This window comes from Engraulis encrasicolus, chromosome 14 (genome assembly GCF_034702125.1).
Source record: "Engraulis encrasicolus isolate BLACKSEA-1 chromosome 14, IST_EnEncr_1.0, whole genome shotgun sequence".
Classification (NCBI taxonomy): domain Eukaryota; kingdom Metazoa; phylum Chordata; class Actinopteri; order Clupeiformes; family Engraulidae; genus Engraulis; species Engraulis encrasicolus.
Window position 1 is genome coordinate 1,243,198 of NC_085870.1, and position 23,015 is coordinate 1,266,212.

Genomic DNA, 23,015 nt, shown 5'->3' on the forward strand with positions numbered 1-23,015 from the left:
GATTCTTTAAGTATACAGAGATATGCCAATGTAATAGGTTGCTATGGGCACCTAACAAGACCAGGTTCCGGTCTGCCTAAAGGGACGTGTCATAATACTCCTAGCATTGAATAGAACAGTCCTTAGGTCTGCCTAGGTCTGCCTAAAGGGGGATCCCCCCCTCCCCCTTGCAATAATAGAACCCGGAAACAATGGGCCAATGGAACCTCTCTCTCTCTACTCTCTCTGACATAACTGTCTGATAAGTGTGCTGCTTTATCACAGCCCTTCCTAGATGACCCACCCTGTCTGCAGTAGATACTAGATAGCCTTTACTGACCCCAAAGGGAAATTCGTTTCCCAAGTATTCTGTTCATATATAAAGAATCTACTGTACAGAACATGTCTCTGCATGTGTATAAATTATTGCTATAGGCCTAACTAACCCTATCCATGCCTACTTATTGAAGAAAACGTTGCAACTTTGCATAAACCTATAACGCCCACAATACTGCAACTTAAACAAACCGTGCACTGGCCCATGCATGTTCACATTCATATTCATATTCATATTCATATTCATATTCATATTCATATTCATATTCATATTCATATAACAACAACTTATCATTGGCTCCCAATACCTTCAGTGAAAATCTGTCTGTTTTTTTTCTGGCCTCACACAGAAATAGCCTACCCTCTTAACACAGCCGAGTTGTAGCCTAGAATTAAAAGAAGCCTACTACTAACACTGACATGATGATATTACATGGTTTCAACGATGTAATATAATATTACCAGTGTTGTTTTTTTTTTACATCTCTAGTAGGCCTACTTCTACTTCATGTTGCACAGAACACAACCATCAGGTGAAAGGTCGGGCATCTACACACAGGCACAGTTCAGGCTCTGCTACAGTTCAGGCTCTGCTACAGTTCAGGGCTCTGCTACAGTTCTCTATATAGGCCTACGGCTCTGCTACAGTTGATCCTGTTGCGACCCCTGGTGGCCAATTGCTTACTAACACACCATAACAAGAAAAGGATAACTGATTGTCTAAACGTGTACGTCTCGTTACATGCCATGGCCATTGAAAATGGTCAAACTAGTTCGACTTTAATAGTTGCCCAGTGTTCGTATCTAGTATTGTATATTTGCATCATTTTATAAAGGCGCCTGTGAACTCGTTGCCGAGTTTTCTTATCCGGATGTACCGGTCACGTGGCCCAATGGTTAGGAAGCTGATTTGAGTTTACAGCCGACTTCAGCGCACTATGCTCTGACAGGCTGACAGGTAGGAGTTCACCACTTGACTACACGTTTTTATTTCTTGTCTTTTTTAAACTGTGAGTGGACTGTCATTGAATCGGTTTGCGCTTGGGGATTAGTGTTTGTTCAGCTTTACCGTTACTGGGGTCGGGTGGCTGCAATCTGTCAACTTCTGCGCAGGTGATGTTGTTTCGTAGGCTACTCCCCACTGTGATATTCTGTGATCCATTCAGCGAGACTTCTGTGCAGTAAACTGGTTCATTTTGACACCCCTTGCTCACCGATTCAGAAACAAACGTCTGATCTGAATATGATTGTACGATGTCATTCGTTCTGGCCGAGACACCTTGCTTAGTTTCGAGAACTGTGGTTAACCCTCTATTGCATGAACAACCTTTTAAACATCATATAGGCTACTGGGATTTGTGGATCAGGATTACCGGTAGCCTACTAGTTGTTCAGCACTGCTTTCCTCCTAGCCTATGGCCAAGTTGTAGTAAAGTTTGTAAGAAGTGTCTGCCTATTGTACCTAATGACTTGTCATTGCGTTCTGCTTCTAACATTGGTGAGTATGGATTGTAGGTGAAGGAGGTAGTTGTGCATTGAACCCTGTCATTATAGAACAGAAGAGTGTTTGGCAAGTTGGGCACATTGTAACACATGACACATGTCCATTGCCTGTCCAGCATGCATGACTAGAATGCAACCTCCCCCCAGCAGTCATTCAGTTTTTTTTCTTTGTTTGTAAAGGTGGACAAAGGCGTACCCCCAGCCATGCTGTCGAGGTCATAGGCTTTACATGTCACATAACATGTCACATAACATGTCACAGAACATGTCACATAACATGACAGCCAGGCCAGGTGTTCATGGATGTTTGAGGCAATATGGGTTTTTCCAATGAATGGCGAACTGTCTGAATTAGATCCATGGAGATGTTGTCGATGAGATCAGATGTCTGTTTTTATATAAACAGTGAGGATAAAGTTTTATTTCTGTACTCTATGGAGCTCTTAACGCCCTGTAAGAGCCATGTTTTTGCTGTTACGAAAGAGGCCTGGCACCATAAATCCTGCCGTTTGGCTATCTTCTTCGAAAGCAACTTTGCAACACATCTGCAGTGGAAGTCTGGCTTATCGAAGCAGGCTGTCAGTGTATCCCACCTACCTACCTCTACACTTCCCAGCGCGTTGCGTAACTCTCCTGGCTTTTACCAGCAGTGGGCACATAATGAGTTCAGTTCATATCAACAACTCTCACCATGATTTGTTTGAGTGGACTTACAGGAAATCCTGTTTTTTCCCAAACAGAGCTGAAACTCAGCTCTGTAGGTACACACAAGGGCAAGCACAACTACCCCCCCACCCCCCCACCCCCCCACACACACACACTTCTCATGTTTACTATTTCACAATGTTGTTAATGCCCGTCATTAGATGGGTTCCCTTCTCTTTTAGACCATGATCTCCTATGAGAACAGGGTTGCCTTTGTTGATGTGTCAATAATCGTATTAGTAACTGGACATTCATGACAAGAAGGCACTGATATTTGGAGTGGAGAGATGATGATCACAAGACCTTGAGAGGGGAGGAGGACAAATGTTTGCGTTTATAAATGAGCTGTTGTAAATGAATAAGGCTGTGAGTGACTGTGAGTGTTTCCTTCCTCTCAAGCACATTGAATGACATTTATGTGTGATAATGCGCTATTAAAAAAAACTCTATTGTTTAATTGTTATTTATTTCAGGAGGAGTTTCTGTATTTTGAAGAGGTTGATTGATTTACAAGAATAATGCACAGCACAGCAGTCCATTTAAAATGTACCTGCAGTAGTAGAGTTGGTTTAAAGGGACAGTTTGGTCAATTTCAACATGCAGTTGTAATGCTCACACTACCCTGGACTTGTCAGTGCCTGAGATTTTTTTTTCTTCTTCTTCAGCCGTTTCCGAGATCCTGGTCATTGTAATGGGGGCAGCTCTTTGTTTACATTTCAAAAAAACATTTTTATTTATTCCCAAAAACATCCAAAAGGTTATAAAACATCAGCAGACAACTAGCAAACAGCAGTACCTTTTGGGAAAATATTTGGAGTTGGCCTATGTTTCATTTTTAAAAAATGTAAACAAACGCTGCCCCCATTATAATTGCTCATATCTCAGAAAGGGCTGAGCTGAAAAATGTGGCATCACCAGGTACTGACAAGTCCAGGGTAGCGTGAGCAATACAACTGCATGTTGAAATTGACCAAACTGTCCCTTTAAAATGGACCTACAGTAGAAGAGTTGGGTTTGAATTTTGAACCACTTGTCTTCCAGTGAGGTGATTGCACATCCTGAAAGCACACACAGATTGTCAATCACACTAGTGCAGGAGTGGGGGAACTAAGTCTCTAGGGCTTTTTTTGGGGGGGGGGGAGGGGGTGGGGGAGGGGTCTTATCCCGCCCATACATAATTCTAATGTGAACATGACATGTTTGCAAATGTTACAAATTACATTTGGGTCATTCCACGTGAAATCAGACACTTTGGGACCCGACCGACACGGATTTCAATCATACTTGCTTTGCCTGTTTAGTAGCAAGGTGACACCAATATTAAGGGAGAAACAGACTAGCAAAGGTTTACATATGAGGGTAGGACACTATGCATTCAGCCTTGATTATATCAGTCAGTGTAAGTCACAAAAATATGTCTGTGGTGTTATTTGAAAGCTCTTGTCTGGCTCTACACATTACACAAACAGCATGGAACACAACAACCCTCAGAATATGAATTATCATAATTGAAAAATTAAAAATTGAATATCAAAAAAACTTATGGCCAGTTCCTTGTCTAAACATAGCCTGCAATGTCATAAACAACACCTAAAATGTTGGTGTTTGGGAAGTTCAGTTTCACCTCTCCAGTGCTCGGCATACATTCCTCAACACATGCTAGCCACTAGTTGCCATCATACAGCTACAACATACCCTTTGATGCTTGAACATTTAAACAATTCCTTTACTGGGCTTATTCTTTCAACCCTGCCTTCTCTGAATGCTTAAAATGGTCTAGCTTCCACTGTGTCCATTGACAATGGGCAGAAGCCGTGTCGTTTTTGAGTACGTGGAATAGGGACCGACGAGGGTGCAGGGCCCACCGGGAAAATGCCCGTTATGCCAGATGGCCAGTCCAGCCCTGTCCCTGACACTACTCTATTATTCCTTCATTACAACTCATTTCAACCTTTATGTCCCATTATCTCTGAAATGAATAAAGAACCAAACACCCCATTTTTAGGTGTTGTTTATGACCTTACAGCAAGTTTTTTTGATATTCAATTTTTATTTTTTCAATGTATCATAATTTATTTTCTTAAAGTTGTTGTATTCCATGCCGTTGAGTAATTTGTAGAGCCAGAAAAGAGCTTTCAAACAATACCTCAGACATCCTTTTGTGACTTACACTGACTGATATAATCAAGGCTGAATGCATAGTGTCCTACCCTCATATGTAAACCTTTGCTAGTCTGTTTCTCCCTTAAAGCGATGGTTCGGAGTAGAATCACCCTAATGCCATTTGAACCGTGACACCCATCCACCTTTACACCCGAAGTGTTTTCTGCCGCAGGCTTACATCAACAGAGTTGCCGTGTTATTCGATGTTTATTCCGGATAGCTTGACTCAAGCGCATATGGATCCTGGGCACCGTCTCCAAACTTTCCCCACAAAAATAACATGTCATGACACCAAACTTCTACAGTATAACAAATGTGGTTTGTACTCACAAAAAGATGAATTTGAAACTTTGTACATAGTCCAGGAGTTTATTAGTAACAACACACGAGACGATTAGCTTTTCTGCTGCTAAACATCCGTCGACGTCACTTCCTCCAGCTGGGACTTTGTTGATGGAAACAAATACACGTGAGTCCGGAAGGCGGAAAACTCAAAAAGACAGCTTGCGCTACAACTAGAAATTAACCACTTCGGATTTAAATTTTACCACGTTTAATAAATAGAAGACGATGCCACACTCGTGCATATATCCTGGCTGTGGACTAAAACACAAACCTTACAATAAAGAAAGTCCCAGCTGGAGGAAGTGACGTCGACGGATGTTTAGCAGCAGAAAAGCTAATCGTCTTGTGTGTTGTTACTAATAAACTCCTGAACTATGTACAAAGTTTCAAATTCATCTTTTTGTGAGTACAAACCACATTTGTTATACTGTAGAAGTTTGGTGTCATGACATGTTATTTTTGTGGGGAAAGTTTGGAGACGGTGCCCAGGATCCATATGCGCTTGAGTCAAGCTATCCGGAATAAACATCGAATAACACGGCAACTCTGTTGATGTAAGCCTGCGGCAGAAAACACTTCGGGTGTAAAGGTGGATGGGTGTCACGGTTCAAATGGCATTAGGGTGATTCTACTCCGAACCATCGCTTTAATATTGGTGTCAGATTCACACAAATGCAGTTCTGGGGTGCTACCTTGCTACTAAACAGGCACAGCAAGACACTTTGGGACCCGACCGACACCGAATCTGACATGCATATTAAGGGAGAAACAGACTAGAGAAGGTTTACAAATGAGGGTAGGACACTATACATTCAGCCTTATCAGTCAGTGTTAGTCACAAAAAGATGTCTGTGGTGTTGTTCATGACATTGCAGGCTACGTTAAGACAAGGAATTGGCCATTTTAAAACATACGTTTTTTAGATATTACATTTTTAATTTTTCTATTCATCACAATTCATATTCTGAGGGTTGTTGTATTCCAAGCTGATTGTGTAATTTGTAGAGCCAGAAAAGAGCTTTCAAACAACACCACAGACAGCTTTTTGTGACTAACACTGACTGATATAATCAAGACTGAATGTATAGTGTCCTACCCTCATGATTGAAATCCGTGTCGGTCGGGTCCCAAAGTGTCTGATTTCACGTGAAATGACCCCAGTGTTGTTTACTTACTAGCTTAAGATTACTCATGCCAGGGCAAACTTAAGAAGACAAACAGACGGGAATATTCAGTGCACTGGTGGAGATTGAGGAATATGATGGTTCCGTCACAAGAGAACTCTCAGAACATCCGAAGTTGACAGTTCTTGGAACTGGTTACCTTCTTGAAACCTAGGGTTCATCAACGCTCTGAAGTTAACGAAAGTGCCATACCCTATAGGATGCACCAAAGTTCACTAAAATGAAGTAACCGGTAATATTTACCAAACTAACATGAGTAAGCTTACGCTTGTAAGTAAACAAATCTAAAAATGTCAATTAAAAATTGATAAAATACCAAATTGATTTAAATTAGTTCTATTTCAATTCATTAATCCAAAGGTGTTTTAAATATTCCCACTATTCACACACTCTTCATATGCCCATTTCATCTGGGTCTCTTGTAGTTGGAATTGTCGATTAATTGCGATTAATGTTTTTTAATCGATTAACGCATTGATCAATTAAAGTCGATTAATGGTTTGCATCCATACTCTCTACTCCGCAGGTGAGTTGGGTGTTGGAGACTGTGGCTGGCTGGACTATGTGGAAGGCATCATGGGGACGGGGGGTGGTGCTGCTGCTGCTGCTGGTGCCCCTCCTCCTGGTGGCATGTGTTGGGACGTCGTCCAGTGACGAGACCGGGACCGGGAAGACGGCCCAGGAGACGGAGGACCATAAGGGGGGCCCCCCCTCTCCCAAGGCCCAGGAGACGGAGGACCATAAGGGGGGCCCCCACTCTCCCAAGGGCCACATCACGATGGTGGTGGTGGGTTGCACGGGGGACCTGGCTAAGAAGTACCTGTGGCAGGGCATCTTCCACCAGTACCTGAGCAGCGTGGGCAAGGGCCACAGCTTCTCCTTCATCGGCGGAGGCCTGTCGCCCGAGGACAAGGGCACGCCGCGCCTCTTCGACATCCTGGCGGCCCAGACGTGCCCGCCGGAGGTGCCCGAGGCGCGCTGCACGCTGGTCAAGGCCCAGTTCCTGCGGCTGGTGCACTACCGGCAGCTGAGGAACGCAGAGCACTACCAGGTAGGGATGCAAAGCGATTAATCGACTAATCGACTTTAATCGATCAATGTGTTAATCGATTAAAAAACATTAGTCGCAATTAATCGACAATTCAACTGACAAGAGACCAAGGTGAAATGGGCATGTGAAGAGGGGTGTGAATTTGTGTGAATATTTAAATTACCGAGCACTACCAGGTAGGGATGCAAGCGATTAATCGAACCTTTAAGAGTTTTACCGTCACACCGGTGTGACGGGAATGTTTTTCGGGCAGTGAAAGTTCTATAGAATTCTGGACGTCATTCAATACAATTTGGAATTTTAGAATCTTGCATTGTTATAGAACGCATTCTTTTCATACAATGTTCAAAAACCCACCCTCTTAAAGGTTAATCGACTTTAATCGATCAATGCGTTAATCGATTAAAAAACATTATTCGCAATTAATCGACAATTCAACCTAAAAAGAGACCCAGGTGAAAATGGCATGTGAAGAGTGTGTGTGAAGAGGGGTGCGTGAATAGTGGGAATATTTAAAACACCTTTAAAGAAGTGAAATAGAACTAATTTAAATGTGGTATTTTATCTAGATTTAGTACGTTTTTTTACGAGAAACATTGAGATTACGGGGGGAAAAACGCTGCTCATCAATTAATCGTAAGTCGATCGATAACGCTATCATCAACTAATGATTAATGAATTAATCGATAATTTGCATCCCTACTACCAGGCGCTGGGCCGCCACATCTCCACGCAGCTGGAGGAGGAGGGCCTGGAGGAGGCCGGACGCCTCTTCTACCTCTCCGTACCGCCCACCGCCTACGCCGACATCGCCGAGAACGTGAAACGAAGCTGCCGCCCACCGCCCCAGGGGCAGGGGCAGGGCCAGGGGCAGGGGCGGGGCGCCTGGCTCAGGGTGGTGCTGGAGAAGCCGTTCGGGCACGACCTGAGCAGTGCCCAGGAGATGCTGACCCGCGTGGCCAAGTCGCTCAAGGAGGAGGAGGTGTACCGGATAGACCACTACCTCGGAAAGCAGGTACGCTACACGTGGACATTTCTCAAATTCAAAAATTCTTAACTCCATGTATGTACACTAGTGGTGTGGATTGGCATGCCCTCACGATCCGATTCGATCACGATTCGGGAGGTTTCGATTTGATTCGATTCTATGCGATCCGATCCAATCCGATTCAATTCTACAATGCATTGCAATGCATTACATTTCTACTGAAAGCAAAGCAAATGTTTAATCAGTCATGATGAGGCAATACATGTAGTCAGATACTGAGCAACAATTTATTGGCTGTTTTGAAGTGCTTTTATTTAATTTAACATTCATTTGCTCCCGAAATATCCATGGAAGTAATTGAAACTTAAAAAAAATGCTGCACCGATTCTGGAACTTGCCGCATCGATTCTGGATCGTCCATGCCCCGCATTGGATTGCATCGCCGAGTCGATCATTGTTGACGCCACTAATGTACACCCTTGGTCTACCAACAAAGGCCCACGGGTCAAATCTGGCCCGGTCATGGCAAACATTTGGGCTGCCATGAGGACAGAACAAATGAAAACATAAATGTGTGTGATTTTTGGTCTCTAAAACTTCAGTGGGTCATATCTCCCCAAAGCATTCACACAGAGAGTTAGATCTTATGCTAACAGTCTCATAACAGACATTGTCAAGAAGGGAAACGGAAAAGAAAAAAGTCTGTTCTCTTTCCAGATATACTGTACAGCTTGTTTCTCATTGGGTAGGGTCGTTGGTTTGGCCCGCAGCCTCACTTGTGCTACATAATTTGGCCCTTGGAGAAAAATAATTGGAGATCACTGATCTATAGCATTATCGTAAACAATATATGTAACAGAAATTGTGTTTGACCAGACTTGAATGTACAGTAACTTAAAACTAAACGTACAGATTCAGACAGAAATTATAAGGTCTTTCTGTCTCTCTCATACACACACACACACACACTCATACACTACATTTTCATATTGTCATCAACAATAAAGACACACACACAGAGACACACACCACAAATGTCTGATGCTTATGGGTCATTTCACGTGAAATCAGACACTTTGGGACCCGACCGACACAGATTTCAATCATACTTGGTGTGCCTGTTTAGTAGTTTTTTGATATTCAATTTTTAATTTTTCCAATATATCATAATTCATATTCTGAGGGTTGTTGTATTCCATGCTGTTTGTGTAATTTGTAGAGCCAGAAAAGAGCTTTCAAATAGCACCACAGACATCTTTTTGTGACTTACACTGACTGATATAATCAAGGCTGAATGTATACTGTCCTACCCTCATATGTAAACCTTTGCTAGTCTGTTTCTCCCTTAATATTGGTGTCAGATTCAAACCAATGCAGTTCTGGGGTGCTACCTTGCTACTAAACAGGCACACCAAGTATGACTGAAATCTGTGTCGGTCGGGTCCCACGTCTGATTTCACGTGAAATGACCCTTATTGAAAGTGTAAACTTAAGGAAGAAAAATCCGCACTCACAAACTGCGTCTCATGTCATGGTGGTAATATAAATAAATAATGAGACGCAGTTTGCGAGTGCGGATTTTTCTTCCTTAAGTTGACGCTTTTTATCTTGCACCCAAAGACTTTCGTTTTTTCCAAGAAGTTGAGCGCGTCCTTTGCCAATCCTTATTGAAAGTGTGGCAGTCTGTTCTGGCACTTCATTCATTCATCGTTGTCTTTCCCAATAGGTTGTGTCTCAGATATTGCCCTTCAGAAAACAGAACAGCAAATTCCTCCAACCTATCTGGAATAAAAACCACATTGACCGCGTGGACATTGTGCTCAAGGAAACCCTGGATGCAAAAGGTATTGTTGCTAAAACACACCATAGATTTTTTAGTGAAAAAGGTAACATTTTCTCTTTTTTAGGGTCATTGATGTTTTTAGTAGCAGGTGTCAGGTGGTACGACCACAGCTATTGTAGGAGCGGGAAAGGATTGTAGGAGCGGGAAAGGATCTGCTATTGTAGGAGCGGGAAAGGATCTGCACACTGCTTGCAAAAGATTTAATTTATTAGGAGCAACGTTTCGATCATAGATCTTCTTCAGGCATCTTCAAGATGTTTATGATCAAAACAGTCTCAAAATACACTTTGCACAGATTTGGTTAAAAATGCCCATTCACTGCCATTCAAAATTTCAAGCCTGCCTATTGTGCCACCCTTTAACATCAATCAAATTTTCTAGAAATTGACAAGGGAGTTATGATGGTGCAAAGGAACAATACTGCAAGAGCAGAGTGGGATATTCCAAAGTTTTCATTTTCGAGGGGCGTTTGATGCACCCTACTACTCATGTCATGATTCTACACTGCAGGTCGCAGTCAAAGGGCTGTGGCTTGACAGTGTTAACAGATTGCTAATTTGTAATAAGTAGGCCTAGGCATAATTGACTAATACCTACTGGGTATTTTCCATAGACCTAAATTAAACAAAAAGAACAAAAAGAAGAACCAAAAAATTGATTTTGTGCCCAGTGAATCGATTATGTGAATTTCGATTTGATTCGATCGATTATCGATTAACTCGATTATTTTACCCAGCCCTCCTCATGTCATGATTCCACACTGCAGGTCGCATCTCCTTCTACGACCAGTACGGCGTGATCCGGGACGTGATCCAGAACCACCTGACGGAGGTGCTGACGCTGCTGACCATGAGCGTGCCCCGGAACCTGACGGACTGCTACGAAGTGGACCGCAACAAGCAGCGCGTCTTCGCCTCGCTCCACCGCCTGGAGAAGGGCAGCGCCGTGATTGGACAGTACCAGGCCTACAACACCGAGGTGCAGAGCGAACTGAACAAGACCAAGGACCACTTCAGCTTCACGCCCACCTTCGCAGGTCGGTTGGATACTGAATTATTAGCATTGTGGGTGCTGCTTGTTGCGACTGCAACAGTGTGATGTTATTGACAGGGTTGCCAGATGAGGCTGATGATTTCCAGGCCAAAAACGCTGAAAACCCGCCTAGAAGGACAAAATCCCGCCCAATTCTATTGATTTCTATGGCAAAAATTGGACGGGTTTTTCTGCTAAATGCCACTTTTACCCGCACAAGGCCATCCTAAGCAGCCCAATTGGGCGGGAAACAGCCCAATCTGGCAACACTGGTTATTGAATATTATACAAGTAGTAGTATACTCCTGCAAATTGAAATGTCTGCTGCACACTTCCATCCTTTTTTATCGCCAGGTTTTTGGTTAGAGTAACTAAAGTATTGCAAAAGCATGTGTTGCCTTACATTTTAAATTTAGCAATATTGTGATGTAATTGTGATTACTTTGAAAAGACAGTAACATGTAATCAGTAATGCGTTACAGTTTTTGAGTAACTTGCCCAACGCTGTTCACTGCGGTCCGTTCTTTCCTGAATGAATGCATGAACACATGAACAGAGCAGCGCGCTAAGCCTCCCCACCTTTGAGCTAGCATTCCCCAAGGCTTGCACCCATAGAGGTAGAAAATAACACTGAAGAGGACACAGCAATTTGCGACAGCACTGGGAAATGGCAGCTGGAGCTTCCCAACTTCCGTAGGTAGTGTAGGTACTCTCAGGCAATGCAAGTCAATGGAGAACACGCCCACCCCTGTCAAGAAATTAACTAAAACTGTGTAAATATAAAGTAACACTTTAATCAAAGACCAGATTTGAAATGTCAGGCTACATATCTACTGAAATCATATGAGTCGATAAAATACATTTAAAAATCAAATAATATATTTTATGAACATAGTTAACAACACACTTCAACTATTGTCCTTGTATAGTGTGTTGATGGACATTTTCACATGATTAAGCCATTTTTGACAGAGGTGAGCCTTGTTCTCCGTTAATTTCCATTTCTCTGATCTACCTACAGATAATGGCCGCTACAGATTGCCGTAAAAGGGGGGCGGGTCCTCTCTAGTGTTATTTTCTACCTCTATGGTTGCACCACCCAGGTTTCGAATGCGGCCCTGGGTTATTTGCCATCCCTGCCTCATCTTTCTCTCCACATTCGCTTCCTGTCGCTGTTCACTATCCTATCTGAAATAAAGGCGATAAAGCCCATAAAAATACATTGGAAAACACATGAATAGATTTTTGTTTGTCTGACTTGACTGCAGGTCAGGGCTGATAGTATTCAGGCTCCATGCCTGATTTCAGGCTTGACAGAGTTTGCAAAAATAAAAACATTGATAATAATTAGCCATTAGGTTATTCTCATCTCGAAAGTGTTACAGATTCAGGGTTTTCTTCTCAGGCTATCAGGCTTGAATAATGGTCATACATAGGCTATTAAATGTTTGAATAATGTGTCAAAATTGGCCTATGTTACGTCACTATGCAGTATCTTGTCGTCGTCGTTAGAGCAGGGGAAAAAGTTCAGGCTCAAGATCTTTTTTCACCATCACCCCTGCTGCAGGTATTGCCATCCGCACGTCGATGCCCCAGTACGAGGGGGTGGCGATGATGATGGCTTATGAATATTATACAAGTAGTAGTATACTCCTGCAAATTGAAATGTCTGCTGCACAGTTCCATCCTTTTTTATCGCCAGGTTTTTGGTTAGAGTAACTATCTAACTAGACTAACTAAGTATTGCAAAAGCATGTGTTGCCTTTAGGGCTGGGTTCAAAAGATCGAATCGCGATCACTGTCCTATTCTGAAATAAAGGCGATAAAGCCCATAACAATACACATTGAAAAACACATGAATAGATTTTTGTTTTTCGTCTGACTGCCTGCAGGTATTGCCATCCACACGTCGCTGCCCCAGTACGAGGGGGTGCCCATGCTCCTGGTGTCCGGCAAGCGGCTGGACGAGCGTGTGGGCTACGCGCGCGTCGCCTTCAAGAACAACGTCTTCTGCGTGGAGGACCAGAGCAGCGTGAGCTGCAAGCCGCGGCAGATCGTCTTCTACATCGGGCACGGCCTGCTCCGCTACCCGGCCATCCTGGTCAGCAAGAACCTCTTCAGGCCCGGCCTGGTCAGCAGCGCCTGGAAGGAGGTAGGGATGCACCGATACCACTTTTTTGAAAAACCAATACAAGTATGAGTACATTAATGTGTGTACTTGCCGATACCGAGTACCGATACCGATACCTTTTTACCACCAAAATACAATGAAAATATATGCATGGCCTTGTTTTTTTCCACCTGTGATATTGTTATTGTCCATTTCCATGTAGATTTAAATGTTAGTAAATGTATGAGGTGGCACTTTTTTCCATGCTGCTTTCAAGTCCACAGAACGTGACAAGATTTTGCATTGTTTTGTGTAATAGCAGTATCGTTCCTGGAATCGGCAAGTGCTTGACGAGTACGAGTACGAGTATAATGAGCGGTATCGGGTGCCGATACCGATACCAGTATAGGTATCGGTGCATCCCTAGAAGGAGGTTTACAAGTTTACAAGTTTATTTATTTAAAAAGGGACAGCATATATTACCAGCATTTAAACAAAAATGCTAAATACACAAGATTATAGCCATGAGGCTAATTTCCATCTTTTGTCCCTTGACAGGTTTGATGTTCCTTAAAAAATACAAGGTTAAAACAAAACTTAAAAATACACAGTTATAGTACACAGTTGTAAAATTATAGAGTCAAATATATTTCACACATTTTAAAAATAAATTATACAAAATACAATTACAAGATACAATACCCAAATAAGTTAAAAAATACCTGCCAGTACTAGTAGCCTAACTATAAGAGATTATGTTGACAGCATTGACAGTCCAGTAACCACAATTTTAACTGTTTACTGAATGAGGTGGAGGAGGAGAACGGGGACGAGCTGCTGTTCGGCCTGCGCCTGTCCGACTACTACATCCAGACACCCGTGGTGGAGCGAGAGGCCTACACTGAGCTCATCTCGCAGGTAGGTCAAAGACGTGCAAAATGGCATTGTCATTCAGTGTAACGGATACCTTCTGCTGACTGTAACGGTAAAAAAAACATGATTTTTAAAAATTGTTTCAAGTGAATGGATGACAGCAGAGGCTTTCATGAATTCACTGGAAAAAAAATAAAAATAAAAAGAGTCATGTTTTTAACAGTTACAGTCAGCAGAAGGTAGTTCCCTCCGAAATGTCTCGAAAATGTTTATCGAAAAAAAACCCTACTAAATCTAAAGATTTTAATATAAAATTGAGATAAAATACTAAATTGATCTTTAGTCCAAAGGTGATTTAAATATTCCCACTATTCACACCCCTCTTCACACACTCTTCATACAGTGCCCTCCATTATTATTGGCACCCCTGGTTGAGATGTGTTTTTTAGCTTCCAATTATTATTATTTTTCTCTAAATAATATGGGACCTTAATGGAAAAAAAAGAGAAAAATCCAACCTTCAATACAAGTGCATTTATTCAGTGGGGAAAAAATCCCACATAAAGAAATAATTATTTGACATCAAATAATGTGTGTCACAATTATTAGCACCCCTGTTGTTAATATTTTGTACAACCCCCTTTTGCCAACAAAACAGCACCTAATCTTCTCCTATAATGTTTCACAAGATGGGAAAAGACAGAAAGAGGGATCTTCAGCCATTCCTCTTTGCAGAATCTCTCTAAATCATCCAGAGACCTGGGTCCTCTCCTCTGTACTCTCCTCTTCAGCTCACCCCACAGGTTCTCAATGGGGTCGAGGTCTGGGGACTGAGATGGCCATGGGAGGAGCTTGATTTTGTGTCTGGTTAACCATTTCTGTGTAGATTTGGCCATATGTTTAGGGTCATTGTCTTGCTGAAAGACCCAGTGACGACCCATCTTCAGCTTTTTGGCAGAGGGCAACAGATTTTGATTTAAAATGTCCTGGTATTTCAAAGCATTCATGATGCCATGCACCCTAACAAGCTTCCCAGGGCCTTTGGAAGCGAAACAGCCCCACAGCATCACTGACCCACCCCCATACTTCACAGTGGGTATGAGGTGCTTTTCAGCATGCGCATCTTTCGTGGCACGCCAGACCCACTTAGAGTGTTTGTTGCCAAAAAGCTCAATCTTGGTCTCATCTGACCAAAGCACACGGTCCCAGTTGAAGCCCCAATACCGCTGGGCGAACTCCAGACGTTTGCTTTATGATTGTGGGTGAGGAAAGGTTTTCTCCGTGCATGCCTCCCAAACAGCTTGTTGGCGTGTAGACAGCGCCTGATGGTTGATTTGGAGACTTTGTGACCCCAGGATGCTACCATTTGTTGTAATTCTATAACAGTGAGCTTTGGAGATATTTTGATTTCTCTTACCATCCTCCTCACTGTGCGTGGTGGCAAAATAAACTTGGGTCCTCGTCCAGGCTTGTTTACCACTGTTCCAGTTGTTTTGAACTTCTTAATTATTCCTCTCACAGTAGATATGGGCAGCTGCAGTTGAGTGGCAATCTTCTTGTAGCCTCTGCCTGACCTGTGAAGGTCGACGCACATCTGCCTCACTTGTATGCTGTGTTCCTTTGTCTTTCCCATGTTTAAGAGTGGATAAGAGAAATGGCCTCGGTGTCACGTCATAGTTATACCCCAGGGAAACAGGAAGTGATGAATTACTAATTAAATGTTCCTACATACTCTGGTAAACTTTGTAAACTACTGTAGAAATGACAGAAATGCTTCAATTATATTTATTTCCTGGGAATTGTTAAGGGTGCCAATAATTGTGGAACAGGTGATTTAATGAAAAATAATTATTTTTTAGTCAGGGATTTTTTTTATTTTCCTACAATTCATTTGAGTTGAAGGCTACATTTTCCTAAAATGTTCAGTGTGACAGTATTCTTCTGCAATAAACACTGAATTTATTTTAAGGCTTTTAACACATCTCAACCATGGGTGCCAATAATTATGGAGGGCACTGTATGTCCATTTCACCTGGGTCTCTTGCCAGTTGAATTGTCGATTAATTGCGATTAATGTTTTTTTAATCGATTAATGCATTGATCGATTAAAGTCGATTAATCGATTAATCGTTTGCGTCCCTACGTCGCAGGTCTTCCAGGGCCGCAGGGAGCGCTTCGTCAGCGCCGACAGCCTGCTGGCATCGTGGCGGTTCTGGACGCCGCTCCTGAGGAGCCTGGAGAAGGAGTTCCCGCGGCCGTACCTGGGCAGCCCCCACAACGCCAACCGACTCGACTTCCAGCTGCACGGACGCCAGCTGCGCTTCACCAGCCAGGACGCGGTCAACCTCATCGGCCAGGAGAACACACACGAGAGCTTCCAGGTCAGTGGGCTGGTGGAATGTGTGTGTCTGTGTGCGTGTCTGTGTGCGTGTGTGTGTGTGTGTGTGTGTGTGTGCGTGTGCTTGTGCGTGTGCGGTCAACCTCATCGCCCAGGAGAACACACACGAGAGCTTCCAGGTCAGTGTATCAGGACTGTGTGTGTCTGTGTGCGTGTCTGTGTCTGTGTCTGTGTGTGTGTGTGTGTGTGTGTGTGTGTGTGTGTGTGTGTGTGTGTGTGTGTGCTTGTGCGGTCAACCTCATCGCCCAGGAGAACACACACGGGTCATTCCACGCCAAATCAACAAGAGCCCGCGCACTTAGGTCTCAAAAAATTCTGAAAATATTACCAAGTGTACCCATGGTACTTAAGAGAGGCACTGTAAATTTATTTGAATGTAAGATGTATACTCTCCGTGTTACAGCCAATTTTACTGGGGGAGGGGGGTGCCCATTTTGTTCACACTCTTTTTTTTGTCAAAGTTCACAAGCCCGTAGCTCAATAACTAAACCATGTAGGAAGCTCAAATTTGGCATGCTGGTACATAGATAGGAATAGTTTGTTGCAAAACTGTCAGTTTTGGTCTGTATGATCCTGCATCGTCATAGCATTCCCTCAAAGATGATACAAATTGTACAGGAGTTTTTGGCTGTGCTCTGTTTAGGCCTTTAAGCTGTAGTTGTAGCACCGCTGCTATGTAACACCATCCATGAAACTAACAAGCAAAAAAACTACCAAATAGTAAAAGACTTTGGCAGAGGTGTTCATATGTTTTGCCACAAAAGCCTTTGTTTAAGGTAGTACACCATCAAAATCTGTGCATCTGAACAACTAACAACAAACTAACAAATATACATCAGAAAAAAACATAACCTGTTACAATAATCTGTTTAAAAGGCCATTTATTTAGAAGGTCTGTACTATTTTGTTCACAATTTTCTCATTCAAAATCATGTGACTTGTAGTGTTTGTACTTTGTATTAAATAAAATCCTGCGTCAGAGTTTTATTTTACAGTATTTTCAGTCAGTCAGTCATTCATTCAGTTCATGGCAGTGATGGGTAAGCGGTTAGGGCATCAGACTTGTAGCCCAAAGGTTGCTGGTTCGACTCCAGACACGCCAGGTTGGTGGGGGGAGTAATCAACCAGTGCTCTCCCCCATCCTCCTCCATGACTGAGGTACCCTGAGCATGGTACCGTCCCACCGCACTGCTCTCTTGGGGCGCCATTGAGGGCTGCCCCCTTGCACGGCTGAGGTATAAATGCAATTTAGTTGTGTGCAGTGTTCACTTGTGTGCTGTGGTAGAGTGCTGTGTCATAATGACAATGGGAGTTTCCCAATGGGCTTTCACTTTCACTTTCAGTTAGGGCTGCACGATTATGGAAAAAATTAAAATCACGATTATTTGGGTCAAAATCATAATCACGATTATTAATCATGATTATTGATTTTTGCTGATTAAAAAAATATATATATATAACAAAATGAAACATAACCAAGACTGAATTATATACGGGATGAGCAAAATAAAATGAATTGTAATAATTATGCAAAAGGCAATAGCATGAAATTTAGGTGAACAGATTTCTGGCCAGAAACACCAGCCTGTCAGTATGTTCTGGCTTCAAGGAGGCTCTCGAAGTTAGGTGACCATTGCCACGATTAAATCCCGATTAAAATCATGATTTCGATATCACGATTTATCACGATTTCCGATTATTTTCGATGAATTGTGCAGCCCTACTTTCAGCTCATTGGTTTGTGCGGTGTCTGTTGTCGCAGGTGATGCACGGTAAGTTCCGCGGCGCGGACATGGTGTCGGCGTGGCCAGAGGAGCTGGTGGAGCGTCTGGCCCGAGACATGGAGGAGGCGGCGGAGGAGGCGGCGCTGTCCGGATCCCCCTTCCACCTGGCGCTGTCCGGGGGCTCCAGCCCGCTGGCCCTCTTCAGACGCCTGGCGCAGCACCACCACGCCTTCCCCTGGTGGAACACGCACGTCTGGCTGGCCGACGAACGCTGCGTGCCGCCCGGCGAGCCCGACTCCAACTTCCTGGCGCTGCACGAGCACCTGCTGCAGCACGTGCGCCGGCTGCCGTACTTCAACATCCACCCCATGCCCGTGCTGCTCGACCAGCGGCTGTGCGTCGAGGAGGACGGCGGCGCGGGCGTGTACGAGCGCGACATCGCGCGGCTGGTGAACGCCTCCAGCTTCAGCTACGTGCTGCTGGGCGTGGGCTTCGACGGCCACACGGCCTCGCTGTTCCCTGGCAACGCGCTGGAGCCGCACGGCGAGCGGCTGGTCACGCTGTCCGAGAGCCCCGTCAAGCCGCACCAGCGCATGAGCCTGACGTTCGGCGCCATCAACCGGGCGCGGCGGGTCAGCGTGCTGGTCATGGGCAAGGGGAAGCACGAGCTGGTCACCCAGCTGAGCCGCATCAAGGACGCCGCGGACCGGTGGCCCATCACAAAGATCCAGCCCACCAGCGGGAAGCTAGTGTGGTACATAGACTATGAAGCCCTGCTGGGGCAATGAGTACGTTCCCTCGATGTGTCGATAATATGTCCCTGAGTGCGTTACAATATGCGACCTTGCCTCCTCCACTTGTGCTCGTCTCCTCGCCCCACCTCCTGGCCCCTCCTCCGTGGAGAAACCGATAAAGTTTCCCAGCTGTCAGCCTAGCCACAACAACTTTTCAGGGACTGTTTTTCATTCACCATCCCAATTGCAAATGAGAAGAAGGCTTTACAATTGAGTTTTTGCAAGATATTGAAATATAATACTGTGGTCAGTGATGTCATCATACAAGTGGAGGAGGCAAGGTCACATATTGGAACGCACTACCTGTCTGTGCTGACAATCAGATGTTATGTGTTTGTTATTATGTGTGCTTAATGTTTGCTTTTGACCAACTGATAAACTCTTGATGATGGTGTTGTATTTTTTTTTAATTGTTTGCACAAAGGTGAATTTTTAACCGTATGAATGAGAAGGCAAGTGGCTGACGAATGTTACATGCACTTCAACTGAACCACACCTGTTGCACTCAACAGTAGCTCCAGTGTCCTTACAATACAATCAAATGAATGCTGTACAGTCACACCAGGACACACCAGAGCAAAAGCGACCAAAGCCAACAGGAAGCTATCGTCAAGAGCTCATCTCAGAGCTGCTCGAGGTAGTTTGTCAACCTGGGGCATTCCAAGATATGAACATTCTCTTCTTACCTTTCCGTTGTAAATTATTTTGGTCAGCAGCACCCTAAAAGAAGAGAAAACTCCTGTTTGGGTGAAGCCTGCTCCAACCTTTATGAAGATAAGAAACATTCCAAGAGGTTTTCGCCAAACCATGCCAACCATGCTCATTACCATAAAGTGAACTGACTTTTAGCGGACTTCCACTGCAATGAATTCACTATGGTCGATTCCGGTCTGTTCAGTGTCTGCTCGGTTTACATACCATTCGCATTACAATCTCAGGTAGGGGAGGGGGTATTATAGATGTTATTTGGAATTCAGGTGTAGTTCATTTTATAGAACTTGAATCAACCATGAACTTTTTGGAAGTATTAATTCACAAATGCTGGATACAGAGGTCTTTTCATGTGTTAATCAATATCTGTAAAAAAAAATGTGCCAAATTGTTTATAAATTCTTTGAAATATTAGTTATACACGTAATCAGTCAGGAATGTGATTTTCTTTCCTGATCTTTTTTTTTTTTTAAATTGTGTACCCACATCATCTTTATTCTGCCTTTTTAAAGAGGGCGTGAAATGTACAATATGTCGAACGAAAAACAGCAACTACTATGTAGGCAGCAGATGAAGCGGGCTTATCAAAGTAATGTGTCTCGACCAGGGGTGTCAAACTTAGGTGCCATTTCCACGTAGCTGGATATTTTTATATGTGGATATTTTTTTCTCCTGGTTGCATTGGTTTTGCATTGGTTTTGGCCTTCCGTTTCCACGTAGCAGATATTTAAAATCCAGGTATAAAAAGCAGGAGAAAAAAAATATCCTAGTTTAGGGGGCTGAAACGCATTAGTTACAATGGAGGAATTATTTTTATCCACATGTTGCATTTACACGTAAAAAGGAGAAACAAATACCCTGCTAAAAAAATATCCTTCTAAAAAAATATCCTGCATATACATAAACAATAAACAGCACCTCGTTTCGGTTCAGGGGCCACAGCCAATTTGAAATATCATACTTTTCAGATTCACATTGGAATCCCATTGCTGGTCTATCATTTTGAGATGAATGACAGTGACGACCATTGACTGTGGGCATTTCTCAAAACCTAGTGCAGTGCACTTCTAAGTGTATTGGCCTAATTAGTCACGCCCAGTGATTGGATACTCTTTCGTGAACTCTACAGAATATCCAATCACTGGGTGTGACTAATAAAGGGTATCCAATCACTGGGAGGGACTAATTAGGCTGATACACTTGGACGTGCACTGCACTAGGTTTTGAGAGATGCCCTGTGAGTGACGAGCAAAAAAAGTACTGAAAACCTGAAATCTCAGACACCTGCTGCAACTTTGTAATGGGCTAGAGATTTACTTCTTTTTCTCTACAAGAACCATCTGCCGGTACGGACCTTGCCCACGGGCCTTTTGTTTGACACCCCTAGTCTAGACAAAATGTTGGAACTGAGCAAAGTAGTAATGCCTCTTTTCCACTGCTGATTTTCTGGTAGGCCTACAGCTGGACACAGAGCGCCTTGGCCGCCACTTTTTGCATCACGATTAAGCTGTGTCGTGCCTATTCGAAAAGCAAAAAGTGGCGACTGAGTCAGGCTTTGTCGAGCTACAGGCCTACCAGTGGAAAAGAGGCATAAGTGTACAATCTTAGATCGGGGGCCAAAAAATTACCAGCCTATCAACACCACTGTGGCTACTCAAAAAATGTATTACCTGGAAATATTTCCACTCATTTATCAGATGAAGGATTGGGAAGTCTCTGTGAGAATACTGTGAATAATGTGTCTGAGGGAATGAAAACATAATGTTACTCGGAGCGCTGTAAAGAGGACAGGGGCCGCCGGGATGTAAATTCGGTTCTTCTATAACTGTCATACCCCACAAAAGTTTTGTGAGGGCCCGCACCCCTGAAAGTCTTGGTTGGCAGCTGCAGCTTTTCAAACTTGCCTCATTTTCAGTGCAGAAGTTTAGTGCACCATACTGCTGCTTTATTACCACCTCTTAATTTCTTGGCTTGCTGAAATTTTGACTCTAATGCCTCTTTTCCACTGACGGTTTTCTGGTATGCCTACAGCTCGACACAAGCGTGACTCGGCTGAAACTTTTTGCTTTTCCATTGGGACCGACACTATTCAATTGAAGACCAAAAAGTGGTGGCAGAGTCTGGCTGTGGTCGAGCTGTAGGCCTACCAGAAAATCGGCAGTGGAAAAGAGGCATTAGCCTTCATCAGAGTCTGCTTAAAGCGGATGCATTAGCACCCTAAAAAATGAAATGGTGGTTCCTCAGACAAGTGCCTTTCCAAGAGACATGGGTATACTGGTACATGACGGTTGTTGTAAGTGTGGACCACATTTTCGAATGTTGTAAGACTGCATTGTACTGTACATACATAGTAACAGGGAAATGATGGTACTGTACTTGGTTATTATACACCTTGAGTCTTATTTCACACTTTGAATATATTCCATTTTACTTGGGTACCAGATTTCTGATGAATAAAATCAATTTTTGATATTTTCCTTTATGGTTGTGATCAGAGTGTAGTTATTATTAGCACATCCAAGCTCAAGTGTATCGATTTTGCTGAAACCTCCTTTCACTTCTCTTCACTCATTGACCTATTTTCTGATCCACAGAACAATCTAATCAACTTCAGAAGAGATTCAGAATCAAGATTACTTTACACAGTTGAGGAATATTCAGGTCATCCATTTTTATTTTGCACGTCATAAAAAAAGACAAGTGTCAAAGCTGAGATCCCATGCTATAGTCCCATGTATAGTCCCATGTATAGTGCTGCTGCTACAAGGGCCGTATAGTGTTGTATGTGCAATTCTCTGAGCCCAGCCTGGTGGTGGTCAATAGAGGATGACATTTTTCAGGAATTCCAGTGGGTCCCGCGTGTCCTGCGGGATTCCCGCGGGATGGGAGTCAAAATTTTAAAGATGAACAGGAGCGGGCAGGAGCGGGAATAAAGATGAATGAGAGCGGGAATGCTTGCTTATTTTTTCATTAAAAAAGCCTATGAAACGGGAGTGGGATTGATTTTGAGTGGGAGTGGGCAGGATTGGGAGACATTCTTTTCAGGACGGGACGGGATGGGATTTGTTTCTTTTACTCCAGTCCGGGACGGGACGGGATGGGATTTTTTTTCTGGGACCAGGATGGGATGGGAGTGAAAATCCACTCCCGTGTCATGCTCTAGTGGTCAACTCCACAGACATGCAGGCATGTACTAGCGAAAAAGAAAGCACACACAGGCATGTTTTGGTGAAGAGGCGAAGTGACTAGGACAGCATTTTTGGGGTGGCGTGTCGT

At 43.5% G+C, this 23,015-nt stretch overlaps 1 protein-coding gene across 1 annotated transcript; it reads left to right on the top strand.

The window, feature by feature from the left end:
* The first annotated feature begins 1,219 nt into the window (after positions 1-1,219).
* On the top strand, positions 1,220-22,221 carry h6pd (hexose-6-phosphate dehydrogenase (glucose 1-dehydrogenase)). Its single transcript, XM_063214760.1, has 9 exons — positions 1,220-1,273; positions 6,742-7,266; positions 7,976-8,281; positions 9,981-10,098; positions 10,864-11,133; positions 13,022-13,281; positions 14,050-14,157; positions 16,263-16,493; positions 18,273-22,221. The coding sequence occupies exons 2-9, from the start codon at positions 6,778-6,780 to the stop codon at positions 19,020-19,022; spliced, it is 2,532 nt and encodes an 843-aa protein (XP_063070830.1). The 5' UTR covers positions 1,220-1,273; positions 6,742-6,777; the 3' UTR covers positions 19,023-22,221.
* The last annotated feature ends 794 nt before the right edge of the window (positions 22,222-23,015 follow it).

What these genes read in the sequence shown, in the direction of transcription:
- h6pd (XM_063214760.1), top strand. Translation starts at nt 6,778, where the DNA reads ATGTGGAAGGCATCATGGGGACGGGGGGTGGTGCTGCTGCTGCTGCTG. An exon ending in GGAACGCAGAGCACTACCAG is followed by an intron (nt 7,267 to 7,975) that starts GTAGGGATGCAA and finishes CCCTACTACCAG; the next exon opens with GCGCTGGGCCGCCACATCTC. An exon ending in CTTCACGCCCACCTTCGCAG is followed by an intron (nt 11,134 to 13,021) that starts GTCGGTTGGATA and finishes GACTGCCTGCAG; the next exon opens with GTATTGCCATCCACACGTCG.